Source organism: Fusarium poae, chromosome 2 (assembly GCF_019609905.1).
Source record: "Fusarium poae strain DAOMC 252244 chromosome 2, whole genome shotgun sequence".
NCBI lineage: Eukaryota > Fungi > Ascomycota > Sordariomycetes > Hypocreales > Nectriaceae > Fusarium > Fusarium poae.
In genome coordinates, this window is record NC_058400.1 from 4,310,508 (window position 1) to 4,324,743 (window position 14,236).

The 14,236-nt window shown below is 48.3% G+C and overlaps 4 protein-coding genes across 4 annotated transcripts; 1 reads left to right on the forward strand and 3 right to left on the reverse strand.

The window, feature by feature from the left end:
- Positions 1–204: 204 nt before the first annotated feature.
- FPOAC1_005321 (uncharacterized protein) lies at positions 205–811 on the reverse strand (the record flags this gene model as incomplete). Its single annotated transcript, XM_044849850.1, has 3 exons — positions 205–432; positions 486–663; positions 717–811. 3 exons carry the CDS (start codon positions 809–811, stop codon positions 205–207), a joined length of 501 nt encoding a protein of 166 aa, XP_044708560.1.
- Positions 812–1,612: 801 nt separating this feature from the next.
- On the reverse strand, positions 1,613–3,964 carry FPOAC1_005322 (uncharacterized protein; the record flags this gene model as incomplete). Its single annotated transcript, XM_044849851.1, has 3 exons — positions 1,613–2,706; positions 2,757–3,748; positions 3,852–3,964. The coding sequence occupies 3 exons, from the start codon at positions 3,962–3,964 to the stop codon at positions 1,613–1,615; spliced, it is 2,199 nt and encodes a 732-aa protein (XP_044708561.1).
- Positions 3,965–7,253: 3,289 nt separating this feature from the next.
- FPOAC1_005323 (uncharacterized protein) lies at positions 7,254–9,644 on the reverse strand (the record flags this gene model as incomplete). The annotated part of the gene is made up of 3 exons (XM_044849852.1): positions 7,254–8,806; positions 8,861–9,257; positions 9,339–9,644. 3 exons carry the CDS (start codon positions 9,642–9,644, stop codon positions 7,254–7,256), a joined length of 2,256 nt encoding a protein of 751 aa, XP_044708562.1.
- Positions 9,645–13,423: 3,779 nt separating this feature from the next.
- Positions 13,424–14,100, forward strand: FPOAC1_005324 (uncharacterized protein; the record flags this gene model as incomplete). The annotated part of the gene is made up of 3 exons (XM_044849853.1): positions 13,424–13,615; positions 13,669–13,859; positions 13,908–14,100. 3 exons carry the CDS (start codon positions 13,424–13,426, stop codon positions 14,098–14,100), a joined length of 576 nt encoding a protein of 191 aa, XP_044708563.1.
- Positions 14,101–14,236: the final 136 nt, after the last annotated feature.

Consider the following 14,236-nt stretch of genomic DNA (forward strand, 5'->3'; position numbering starts at 1 on the left):
GGTTTATACAGTGCCATTATTGTCTACGTTTTTTTTTCTCTTTCTTTTTCATGGGATATCTCCGAATACGCCTTGATAAATTCATTTTTCATCTTTCAAATTGTTTGCAGCTCGTAACTCTTTGATTATTGGCTACTTAAAAAAAAAACATTAACTATTATTCATAACCAGCTTCGACAAATCCATTCAAAACATGTGAATCGCTTATCTGATCTTGACTGTGATCTTTCCAGACTTGACATCGTAGATGTATCCAGTGACAGGAACGTCCAATACCAAAGGACTCTTCTGCAGAAACTTGACATCGTCACGAACACTCTGCTCAAGATCTCCGAATGGCAAAAAAGCAATGTGATCCACGTCCTGGTCGAGGTCTTTTCTGACCTTGGCCTTCAGGTCGAGATCGGAAAATGTGAGCATACCACAGTCGGTCTGTTTCTGTTAGTCCAATGAGAAGGTGAAGTAAGTACATGGATTATACGGACGTGGTGGACAATGACAATTTCTCTGGTGCCGAGAAGTTGTTGCGAGATGATGATTGAGCGTAGAGCGTCAGCTGCTCGACCGCCTGCGTTGCGAATGACATGTGCTGAGCCCAGCTCAATTCCTAGTATCTGAACAGGATCAAGGCGAGCATCCATACATGCCACTATGGCTACTTTTCTATGGGTTGACAGTCAGTCAGCAATTCCTTGCTTTTGTTGCCGGTCACGTACCGGGATGGTGGGAGGGCAAGGTCACCCTTGTCAAAGTCTGTGGCATACTGCTCATTCGCAGCTTCGTACTCTGGTGTGATTGAAGAAGAATACATCTTGAACGATTATGGAGATAGCAATTATTTACTGATACTGACCTGGGAATATGTGATGCTCTTATATCATTGACTCCTCACATCAAGAGTGCCCCTGCACTCGCCATGTGCGGGGGTTATGTCGCAATCTGATACATAGAGACGACGATGGTGAAACGCCAATACAAAATGAAACTGAACTCATACACTACTTGGCGCTCAGGGTCATTGGAGCTTGCTGGATTTTGCTTAGGCTTCGTCGTATTTTCTTGATATCTGGAAAAGATTGACCCGTTTACGAAGTCGACATCAACAAGCGAGAACTAGATGGTAATAACTTAGTCAAGACAACTGGAGAAGAGCACCAATCGCGGAACGGCTGAACGGATATATCCAGATGTGGCTGATCTGGGCATGAGTCTGATGTCAGCGACTTATCAATGGTTCAACAGTAACTAGTGTAGCCAGTTCGACATACATAGGTACATCCACTCTTTCAGAGACATTGACTGTACTGAAGAAATGACATTCAGCCTCCTGGCCATCAATTATGTCTTCAAGTGGAAACAGAGCTCGGCTCGGGCCGAACTGGACTGTGAGTCGATCAAGTGTCAAAGCTTCCTCAAGCTGTATGTCACTCGGCGCATGTTGTTTTGTTTAGCGTCGTCACGGAATCATCCTGTCTCACAAATAGTCTAATATGCATTCATCTTGATATTAAAACTTAAAAAGGTATCATTAATTACAAAAATGTAGACCGTGATTTAAACCATCTCGTGTGTCATAAATATTAGTCCCTCGCCAGAATTCATTACGACACCGTTAACCACGATGTTGCGCTGCAAAACTGCTCAAACTCATGGTATCATCATCGCCTGTAAGCTGATCGACTCGCGACTTTGGCCTTGGTGGAGGCTGCACAATAGGCGCATCCCTCCTCATTCCTCGAATGAAAGCTTCATCAGACTCGTCATCTATCAGAACAACCATCCACACACCCACAGCACCGTTTGATCCAAGAAGAGGTGTGCAGTGAATCCAGCGGTTGCGGCCTGGGTTCACTGGAGGTGCCTGTCCGCCTTCGCCGCTGTTCTTGTGGTTCATGTCGGTCTTGGACAACCAGCGGATCTTGGCTGTTAGACCGTTACCGCCAGCAAAGGCTTGTGTGAGGGTTTCGCGGACACGGTCAGAGCCGCCGATGCGGGACAGGAATGAGCTTTGTAGCATTCCTGGAACACGAAGAGATGGTGAGGCGAAGAGGATGCGCAGACTTGGGTATGGGCGGACAAGCAGGTAGTGCTTGTAAACACCACTGAGACGACCACCGAAACTCATCGCAGCTGTGTCCTGAAGAATCGGGTCCGACAAGCGTCTGTTGATGGTTGCATCATCCTCAAAGACAAATCTCGGCTTGCTCCAGTTTGCAGGTGCTGTGTCTGTTTTCCTCAAGTCCTGCTGTTTTGTCCTGTGGAAAGCACCACCTGATTCACGCACAGTCCTGAGTTCAGTAAGATTAAACATTTCTGCCAAGTCTCTGAAATCATCCTTCTGCTCTTCCTTCTCTTTGTGCGCATTCTCACCCGGATAACGCTCGTTTTCCGGGTTTTCACGGTTCAGTAGCTTTGACAGCGAGTCGAGACCTGCACAATCTGTCACAAGACCAGACACATCGACCTGTGCACCGAGATGGTAGCGAACGACACCGCGCGAATCGTACAGTGGAGACACCATGAGCAAGTTCATGAAAGGTGAGCCATCACGGCGGTAGTTGAGGAATGTCTCGCAGTGGTCTTGACCGGCCTTGAGCTTGTCTCGAATTCTTTGGACACTCCACGAGTTCGTCTTGGGACCTTGAAGGAATCGACAGTTGCGGCCCAGAACGTAGTCCATGCCGTACTGCGTCGTTCGGTGGAATTCTGTGATAATGTCAGTGCTAGTCACCAATTTTGTCACTAACTGAACTTACCCTCACTGGCGAATACAATGGGATTGTCAGGCCGTGAAGGGTCTGTGAGACAGAATACCTCTGCCAAACCCTCTGAGAGTTCTCGCAATTGAGGAGCCAAAGTGTCTGTTATTCTTCGCTTGATGGTGATGCTGACGGTCTGGATGTAGGTATGGGTGATGTAAGCTGGTAGATCGTGGTTGGCCATTGCTTGGAAAGCATCAGTAGCTCTCTTTTGTAGAGCAGCATTGACGGTATTAGTAACAGGGTCCATTGTGAAATCATGGCCATCAATCTCTTCCAGAGATGCTGTGAGAGAGTTGGCGTAATTAATTGCCTTGATCGCTTTGAGGGTATCGAGATAATAAGTCAAAATCGGCATTGAACCGGGTCGCGATGCGGAAATGAAGTTTGTGAAACGCTGCAACAGCAGGGGATCTTCAAAAATAATTGTGAGATGCTTGGCAGAAAACAACAGCTCAGATTGACTCTCTAGAGTGTACTGCTTTCCCATGGCATGCGCCGGCACGACGAGATCGAAAGATGACGGGTCATATTCCTCCTCTGTCAAGGGTTCAAGGCCGTCTCCATCTGCACCTGCACCCTTTGCTTGCAGCGCGGGGAGATGGGTTGGTACGTAGACGGAAGAAATGGATGAAGCATCTCTTTCTCTTTGCGACCAGACCTCTGTTTCGTGCGATCGGTATGACATTGCGCTCCGCGATGTCGCAGAGGACGATGGTCGAGCGGGTGAAGTTGCACGGGCAGGCATGGAGATAGTTACGGGTGCTGGTGCTTGTGCTGGTGCTGGTGCAGGGGCATGGACGTGGGTATAATTCTGGTCGTGGTCGTGGCTGTGGTTGTGATTGTCATTGAGGGTCTGGTTGTGGTTGTGGTTATGGTAGTGTCTTTGACGATAATGACTGTGCGCGGGTGCTGCTGATGTCGATGGCTGTTGCAGTAGCCTTGGGTCGAAATCGGCTTTTCCGTCGCCTAAATCTTGTGTCTCAAAACTGATTTGTTAGCCTATTTTTCCTTTTTTGCTTCTTTTTGTCATGTCATGCATGACTGGCCAAGCCAACTGAACAAGGTTGGATCTGAGACATAACAACGTACCTCTGTTTCAATGTGACTTGTCGCCTTGGTGTGTGCGATCGTATGGGGATCGGAGGTGGACAGGAATCCATATCGTCGTCGTCTTCGACGAGGTTCAGGTGTGTCTTCTGCATTTTTGTAAATCGTTCGTTCTATGTTAGCCAAATGGTACGTTTACGAGACGACCTAAACTAAACAATTGATGGATGGATGACGCAGAGACTCTCAAGTGAGCAAGCAATATGACAGGCAGATAAACGGAAACTCACGTCTTTAATGGGAAACCAGCGAACAGGGCTTTTCACCGAATGGGGTATCCAGTGGAGGCGAGGCATTGCCTGGAAGGGAGACTGAGCGTACAATGTTGACCCGTTTGAGAATACAGCGCGGAATGTAATACAGCTTGCAAGGGTGAGGTTTACGAGATATTATAGTGGCTGTAGATCACATTTAATTACATTTCCATGACGATTATTCAGTTTGACCTCTAGCTTTGCCCTTCTCAGCTCCAAAAGCAACGCTCAGGTCCCGATCCCAATGATAGGGGAGGAACACTGAGATCGACGATCGGTGCGTCATCTAACTACTGCTTTACTGTAGCAGTAAACGAGTGAGAGCGTCTGGTCGATGTCCGACCTAATTTAGTGGACTTGCTAGTGTGTAGTTACCTGAAGGTAGGGAGCGAAAAAGAAAAAGGACCCTCTTGAGATTTGGCTAAGCAGCTGAGTTACATCGACAGGGTAGCTAATGCCTGCAAGATCACGATGCATAATCGAATCGACGAATTGCTTATCACTACTCTGTAAAAATATACCATTCTTGGCTCATCATCTCACTAGACAACGGTGCTGGGCAAGCCATCTTGTGTCGTGGCTTGTGCATACCCAATGGGCAGGTGTACTAACAAAGTTAACCACCGCTCAAGAGTCAAAGCCCTTTCATCCCGTAAATGACGTACAGGGCTCGGGCTTTCCCTGTCTCCGTGGCTGTCAGTGTCAGTGTCAATGTCAATGTCAATCAATGTCAATGTCAATGGCAGTGCCTAAAACGCTGCCAATTCTTCAACGGAGCCAAGCTAAAACTTTCTTGACGCTCGGGCTTCTTCTCACTCTTACGTTAGACTCTTCCGCGTTACATTGCAACTCAGCGCTAAACAACAAGCCATACAACGCCAGAACGCCGCCGCAGGTGAGCCAGGGACCCGGACGAACAGCATCGCTTTTGGTATGGTTCTCACCCTAAACCCAGCCGAACAGTTGCAACTGATAACTATCTCGAACTGAGCTAGATTCAGGACAGACTGGAATGTTGGTAAAGAGACCGTTGAGGGTCAACGGCATTCCCACGTTTCTCCCGTTGTGTCTTTTCTTCCATCCATTCAATTGACCTTCAGCGTCTCATTGAATCCACTATCGAATAAAAAGTTTCGAGAGAATATTGGAGACAATTGAATTGTTGACCCACTGGCAATAAAAAGCTACCAGTGTACCTGGCTCGGCAGATGTGAATTCCGAATATTATGTAGCACTCGAACTACAAAGTTGGAATTCCAAATCAGGAATTACCGATACTCTTTCGCTTCAAACATGACATGCATAGATAAAATGCACGTGATTCAGGCTCTGATCCTTTCTCATAAATACATAGACTAATGACGATCATTGCAACCATGCAATGCGCTGCCCTTTTAAACGAGATACCAGTCAGGCCATGTCTCGAGTCAGTCAACCCCACAAGATCAGCGACCTATTGAGTCTGTGAAAGGCCTCGACCTTTGAACTGAACATGTCACTAGAACAATTAAGAACACGCAAAGACCAGAATCCACTGTCACTAGAGGATGATGGCATCACTGGCTGTCAAGCTAAGTCTACACGCTAACTTTGACATCCGTTAGGCCGGCTTCTGGGCATTTTTGTAATAACTCCGATCGTGAAAGTTATAACTACCAACTTGCTCGAACAGCGTCATCATCCAGCAAGAACAATGACAATTAGAACGTATATCAGTATGTTCAGCTTCATACATTAATACTATAAAAACGACTGTGGTGTGAGTGGTTCTTCACATCACTCACTCGAATGTAATGTCATTGTCTGTGAGACTTCTGTCGGTAACCAGAGGGGATATCTGCCATGAACTATATCCTACTTATATAGTAGAGGTTGAATCACAAAAATATGATATGATACAATGATTGAGAAATTGGACTAAAATCCCAACAGCCCTATGAAAGCCAATGTCGTTTCTCGCCATGTTCTTTAGATCAGAAAGGCAAGCTATCCTAACAGTCAACGCTCTGTTCCCAAGAGTGCTAAAGGCACCACCAGCTTGGACGAGTTTACTCATACCCACTCATCAAGGTCATATATAGACTACCAATGGCTCCCCGGTTAGCCACACTGTCTTATTTTGTGCCATTACTGCCATGAGGCTCGGAATTACGTTCACCTTTCATACGAGCAGAGCTGTTGTGCCCCAAGTTCAAAGTCAGCCATGATAGGTAACCATTTTTACGGAACGTCCCCAAGCTGATGGGCACGCTCAGACCTGTCTTTATCCAGCGGAATCGTTTGAGGATGGCTGACGATCTTAAAGTGGGTTCTGCGGTCTCTTATGCCAAGTAATCATGATCGTATCGTAGTCTTAGATCCATGCATATGGGTCTCCGTAGGATCATCCTATATATCACATCTGCAGCCCTAGTAGCATACTCTGCCCTCAGGGTGTCAGAAATACTAGCCGCTGGAAGCATAAGAGACGAAATTAGTAGGACACTTTATGCTACTTGGACTATAGGTCTTAGAATAATTATTTATATGCCCCAAGACTTGGGAGGTCAGTTTTTCTGCTACCTACTAGTCTGCCAATCTGCCTAGAGGGTTTTAGGGTCTTCTATTTCGTATTATTACTCACTCATGACAGCGTTAACAAGGCTGTCGACCTAACCACTACTCAGTAACAAGCTGCAAATAGTACATCGTATCGACTCTCTGATAATAGAATTACTAGGTACTAATACATATCGAATTTAAAGAATCCAACTTTGATCAGGCAATTTTCCGTTGTCAGTTGCGTCGGAATGGCTCCCTCACATGATCGGAACTGAGCGGTTCATGTTCCGTTGATGTGGGGCCGGTTCGGTCCGGTCGGGTCGGGTCCAGGAACAGCTTCAGCTCACCCAAGACCATGCTACTCTGTACGGCTTTCAGTGGCCTATTACAATTGACACAGTGTCAGCGAATTCATCAAGTACCGAGTCTACCAGGATAGCAGACAATTGATAGCAAGACATCAATTACTCGGGCATTAGGCATTCTCAATTGACGAAGTAAGACACATGACAGTCAAGGGCCAATAGTTCAAGTCAGATTCGTAATCATTTCATTCTCAAGGTATTTTGCTACATTGCTATTCATAAAATTACAGTCGGGGAGAGACATTAGGCGCGTTACCATTCTTAACATCAAATCGGTCAAGGTTCATCACCTTGGTCCAGGCAGCGACAAAGTCGCGAACCAGCTTCTCGCTACCGCCAGCCTCAGCATAAGTCTCAGCTGTCGCGCGGAGCTCAGCGTGCGATCCAAAGACAAGATCAACGCGGGTACCAGTCCACTTCTTGTTGCCGCTCTTGCGGTCAATACCCTCGAACAGGTCACCGTTGCCAACAGGCTTCCACTCGGTGCTGATGTCGAGGAGGTTGACGAAGAAGTCGTTGGACAAGACACCAGGGCGCTTGGTGAGGATACCGTGGGATGATCCGTCCCAGTTGGCGTTGAGCGCACGAAGACCACCAACAAGAGCGGTGATCTCAGGGACGCTGAGAGTGAGGAGTTGAGCGCGGTCAATGAGCATGTGCTCGAGCTTGACGCGGTCGGTGGAGGCACCGTAGTTTCGGAAACCGTCGGCGGCAGGCTCTAGGTGACCAACAGACTTGACATCAGTCTGCTCCTGGGTGGCATCGGTGCGGCCAGGAGTGAAGGGCACGGTGACGTTAACACCGGCATCCTTAGCAGCCTTCTCGACAGCAGCGGAACCAGCAAGGACGATCACATCAGCCAGAGAGATGGCCTTGCCGTTAGACTGAGAGTCGTTGAAGTTCTTCTGGATCTTCTCAAGACCGTTGAGAACCTGGCCCAATTGAGAGGGGTTGTTGACCTCCCAGTTCTTCTGGGGCTCAAGACGGAGACGGGCACCGTTGGCACCGCCGCGGAGATCACTGCCTCGGAAAGTAGAAGCAGAAGCCCAAGCAGTAGAGACGAGCTTGGAGACGTCAATACCAGACTTGAGAATCTCGTTCTTGATGGCGGAGATGTCACCATCATCGACGAGCTTGTAGTCGCGCTCAGGGACGGGGTCTTGCCAGTTGAAGATCTCCTTGGGGACCTCGGGGCCGAGGTAACGGTCGCGGGGACCCATATCACGGTGGGTAAGCTTGAACCAAGCCTTGGCAAAGGCATCGTTGAACTCCTGGGGGTTCTCAAGGTAACGACGAGAGATCTTCTCGTACTCAGGATCGAAGCGAAGCGACAAGTCGGTGGTCAACATGCTAGGCCTGTGCTTCTTGCTGGGGTCGTAGGCATCGGGGACGGTAGCGTTGGCATCCTTGGCAACCCACTGGTGAGCGCCAGCAGGGCTCTTTGTGAGCTCCCACTCAAACTGGAAGAGGTACTTGAGGTAGTCGTGGCTCCACTTGACGGGAGTGCTTGTCCATGTGACTTCGATACCGGAGGTGGTGGTGTCGGGGCCCTTTCCGCTCTTGTAGCTGTTGGACCAGCCGAGACCCTGCTGGGCAAGGTCGGCGGCCTCGGGCTCGGGGCCGACGTGGTCGGTTGAGCCAGCTCCGTGGGTCTTGCCAACAGTGTGGCCACCAGCAATCAGAGCAACAGTCTCTTCGTCGTTCATGGCCATGCGGCCGAAGGTCTCGCGGATGTCGCGGGCGGCGGCGACGGGGTCGGGGTTGCCATCAGGGCCCTCTGTTTGTTGTCAGCGATGATCATGTCAATAGGATTACACGGAAAGGAACATACCAGGGTTAACATAGATGAGACCGTGGTGAGCAGCAGCTAAAGGCTTCTCGAGATCTCGGTTGTGAATATCTGTGTTCTCGGGTTGGTCCGAGTCGGTGGCACCAGGCTTAGTGGTTCCCTTGCTTCCGTTGGAGTAACGGACGTCGTTTCCGAGCCAGGTATCCTCACCACCGTAGTAGGTGGCCTCATCAGCCTCCCAGGTATCCTCTCTACCTCCAGCGAAGCCAAGGGTCTTGAAGCCCATGTCCTCGAGGGCGACGTTGCCGGCGAGAACGATGAGATCGGCCCATGAGATCTTGTTGCCGTACTTTTGCTTGACGGGCCAGAGGAGGCGGCGAGCCTTGTCGAGGGAGACGTTGTCGGGCCACGAGTTGAGGGGAGCGAATCTCTGTTGACCCTGTGGAAATTGTTAGAAATGAATGCAATTGAGGTGATGTTGAGTACTTGCCTGTCGGCCACCACCGCGACCGTCAAAGACACGGTATGTTCCAACGCTGTGCCATGAGAGTCGCACCATAAGACCACCGTAGTGGCCAAAGTCAGCAGGCCACCAGTCCTGCGAATCGGTCATCAACTTGCGCAAATCCTCCTTGAGAGCATTGTAGTCGAGCGACTTGAAAGCCTCAGCGTAGCTAAAGTTCTCGCCGTAAGGGTTGGTGACGTTGCTGTGCTGGCGCAAAATGTTGGTCTTGAGCGACTCGGGCCACCACTTTTGGTGAGTGACGCCGTGTCCAGCGACGTTGGGCACCTTTGTGTGCGCAACAGGACACTTGCTCTCAGACATATTGTATGGTGTTGTAGACAAGAATCTGGGTGTTGGTATTGTTTTGTTCAAAGTCCAGGTCCTCCTCGCTATTGACAAAGACAAAGTACGAGAAGAAGAAGACAATGGGAGAAGAAACCGAGGCATGGGAAAAAGATGCGGGGGTGGAGATTGGAACCTCTTTTATAATGAGTGTCGGATTGGCAAAAGAAGGCCTGTGAGTGGAGTGGCGACCGACAGTGACAAAGAGGAGACGGATACAAGACGAGACGAGGCCCGGATCATGCTCGGTATCTCGTCAAACAGTAACTCGGAAACTAATGCCGGTTCCGTCAACAACAGCTACATGACGCACTGTAGGAAGTGCGGGGAAGCTATACCGATACAGCAGTCAGTGTAACACAAAAGTCATTCATCATGAGAGTCAGTCCGGATTGCATCGGAATGATACCTCAAAAGATGATGACTACCTATTTTGGGGGGATTTCCTCAAAGAACCCTCTAGAAAGGCTCATCAAAATGTATGATATCTCGACTTGCATCAGAGTAAATCTCAATGAATTCATCGCCACATGTGAATAACGTTTGACTGTCCATCTCGTGATCGGTTTAGTACCGGTAATAGCCCCGCAGAAACAAAACACAGCAACAACTGAGCAACCCAATTGTCTGCTGCACCTTAACAACCCGTTTGGTTATAGACCGCTTACATGCTCTGGAAAAAGAGGATCCAAGAACAAGGGGACAGTCCCCGAGATGGGTGGTAGACTAAAGAGCGGGGTCAACTTCAACTGTCATGTTTTCTGAATAGAGTAAAAAAATGAGAGCATGCTATTCAGAGGCAATCTTGTATCAATATGTTGATCTGTACAATGCTAATAGCTATCCATAACTCTCATCATCCCCTTCTGTCTATCTGATCAACAATGGATATTCATCTTGATGATCAGCGATGGACAAAACCTGCAACTTTTTCCGTCTCTAAATTGTCCCACCACACCCACAAGCCGAGATGAACCAATCATCAGTCCCGCTTACATTTGGAATCAATCTGCAGCACTTGGAATCATTCACTTCAATTCAGTGGCCACTGTAGGTAGCTCAATCATCACAGACTCAGACATGGTACCTGCGTCCAAATACAGCCTCATTCTTTCCCGGACGCCTCGTTTCTCAGCTATATCAAAGCCGTCAAAGCCGAGGCATCAAAAGGTTCCATAAATAAGTAGAACCAACAGGGAATTGAACTGTTGACTCTGGCAACAGCAAAAACAAAATGGAGGTGGACGATAGCATCGTTGATCCGACTCCGTAAGGAATCAAACCTAGCCACCATCCGATAAAAGTGCAAACTATTTGCATTTATACAGTCAACGTAGCATTTATTGACCACAAGATCCTTTACCACCCACAGTTCCACCTCATTTCACAATTGATATACCTGGTATCGGGAGGAGATGTATTCGGATGATGCAATAAAAGAATTGTGTGTGCGACCACTCCTTCCATCAATTGATGCCAATCGTCACCAAACCACCCGATGCAGAGTGTGAGCCAGCGACGGCTCCTCCGCCCCAAAGAATATAACAAATTACAAACATATCGCTACCAGTAAACCTGCTTTCATCTTTATACAAAAATTGAGTACGGTAACTGAGGCAAAATGATAGAGGACGACAGAGAACTTAATAGGGCTCTTGTGGGATAGTTACCTATGCAGACAGTAGCGAGTGCACATCAATGATCTCGTCTCAATGGTGGTTTTCACAATACGGAATTATAGAACACGGCATGCCTTATGTACCGAAAGGATTCTTCCTACACCATCACAACAATCGATAGCTGGAGGTGACGGACATGGTGGTACTCCGAACACCGATGGACTTCGGTCATACAACCAACAGCACGTCCGTTGGTCAACTCGAACACTTTGGCAGCAAGAACTACGGAGCTGACTTTTCGGGTTCCGGGTTCCACTCCAGGCCGTCGGTGTTCCGTAGCACGGTCAGAAAATGACATTTTGCGACCGGAGTGGTAGAAACTATGACCGAGAAATGGCAAAGAGGCGACATGACACGGTGGACAATTGGCATTGAACCAAAGCCGAACTGACTTGTCACATCTGCACGGAACTCCGTGGTGCGGTAACTACGCATCGGTCTCGTCCTGCTTGCCAAGTCCGATGGCTTCTCGGTGCCGCTCAGAGCTGAACACCGACGGGCTTCAACTCGCATTTCGCAGCATCTCCGTAGAGCGTTTCTTCTTGTATAGCAAACGTATGTATATTATCGATCGGTCGATCAAAGGACGAGTATCAGGCGGACTGCAATCAGAACTCGGTTTATCATCGAGGGCATCGGAACGAACAGAGTGCGGTCGCATTCGTGGGCTTTGACACTTGACGGGATCATCATTCGGAATCCGCTTAGTGGATGAGTTCAGCATGTTAAACACCGTCAGAGATGCATTAGGATATGCAAGACGACAAAAAGTGAGTATCGGCAAGTGTTGGCATGTTATCATCGAGCGGCGGCTTTCGTGGACGTTGGAAGGGTCATCATCGAATGATGTGGGAGTCTTGCGGCTTCGCGATCGAGGAATTCACGCGTGCTAACTACTGTTGGGAGAATGGCATGATGTTAACAGAGGGTTGTCGACGTATTGGTGGTTGGTAGAACTTGGCAGAGAAACAGTTGCCGATCACGCCGGTCAAGGGTTCGTGACTTGAAGGTTAACCAAGTCGTTAGTTACGAGGACGGCTATGGCTAGGCGATGATGCGGAAGTGGCTTTGGGAGAAACTATCGGTAAATGGGATTGGGAGAGGTTAGTAGACAGAGTGAGATTACTCAAGAAACAACTGCGTCCTAGTCAAGCCGAAACAGATCTTCAGCAAAAGAGGCGCACCACGCTTCTCTTCTTGTTGTGACAGGACGAGCGTCGCGTTTCGTCATAGCGTTGGTTCTCCAATGATAGATGAAGGAAGGTATATGCCGTGGTCGTGTTCATGGAACAGTGGTCGATTTGGCAAAGGGGCTTATCTTTGACGCGTGATTCTCATGACTTCCAACCTCTTTCAGCGAAACAGACGCGCTGTGGACCCCTGTCTCTGATGTCATCTTAACTCTTATCTTATCTACGAGCCTGTTTTAACCAATGAGAATGTATATAGTGGGGCTACTGGACAATTGTAAAGTCTCTGTCAAAACTTCATTAAATCTTTGGGCATATTAAAATTGAAAAAGCATGTATCATCTAAAGTTGTCAACGGCAGCGTACAACGCCGCTCTTTATTTTTCTTGACAAGAGATAACCGTAGAAAATATATCAGAATTGAAATTGAGCTTATTAACACTTCAACTCACTTCTAGAGAGGCTGTGATGGTTCCTTCTATCTACCAATTTCTCAAGGTTCAACGCGTCGGACTTACCCTACAGCGGTTCATCGTTATCGGCCTCCCACCCGGACGATAAGCTTAAATAGTGGATCTACCTTCGCGCGCGCCGCGTCGCTCAACTAAACATAACAGTACCTTGCTTGCGAATGCTTTGCTTTGCACAAATACAAACAGCGTATCAAACAACTTTATCGACCTGGAATGTCCCACTCATCCTTTGCCAATGTTGGGGGCATCACAGCGTCCAACAACGCTCCACGTCTGTTCTTCCACCAGTGAGATGTCATTGTGATGCAAGCCCCCAACGTGGGGTAACCTCTTTCAAATACCGTCATTGACCCGATCTCACTCAAACATTGAACACATATCTATTCCATACCAGGAAATCTGATAATTCATTCAAAATGTCAAACACATTGTCAAATTCTCTGGCCGAGGCGAAGCTAGTTCCCGGTCCGGCAGCTAGTCTAATTCCCCAAGGTTTCCAGCCCACCACCAACCTGCGCGTCGCGTTTGACGGGAAGGACGTGGAGTTGGGGAATCTCTTTCGTGCGAATGAGTGCAAGCGCTCACCTAGTATCTTGTTCGATCAAGAGGTGTGTATGTCGGTTATATGAGGAGGATAAACACTTACTTTGTTTTCCTGTAGGCTGATGCGCCCGGTGATGCTACATACATGCTTCTCCTTGTCGATCCCGATGCGCCGACACCCGATGACCCCAAGTTTGCCTTCTGGAGACACTGGGTTCTTCCCGGCCTGAGGCCTTTGGGAAGCGCAGATGCTGTTGCCCAAATTCAACCCGCGCTGACAGAATACCTGGGACCTGGCCCCAAGGATGAGTAAGTGAGAACGCCAGTCATTATCTGTTCTTGCTAATGATCCACCAGTTCGAAGCCTCACAGATACCTACTACTTCTGTACCGCCAGCCTTCCAACCTTGATCTGACGAAGGATGATGTTGGAGGTGAAGAGTTTACACAAAGACGGTCTTTCGATACCGCCAAGTTTGTTGAGAAGTATGACTTGCGCCTGGTGGGTGTGAACTGGTTCCTTGGAGCTGGAGATGGTTGGAAAGAGTAAGAGAGAGCTCAAGTATATAACATATGTAGCAATACCAAGATAAAACTCGGATCAATGAATCAATAGTACCTGGAAGTTTGTTATTGGTATATGTCGTTTGTTATGCAGCTACAATGCAAAGCACTGTCAAGTAGGA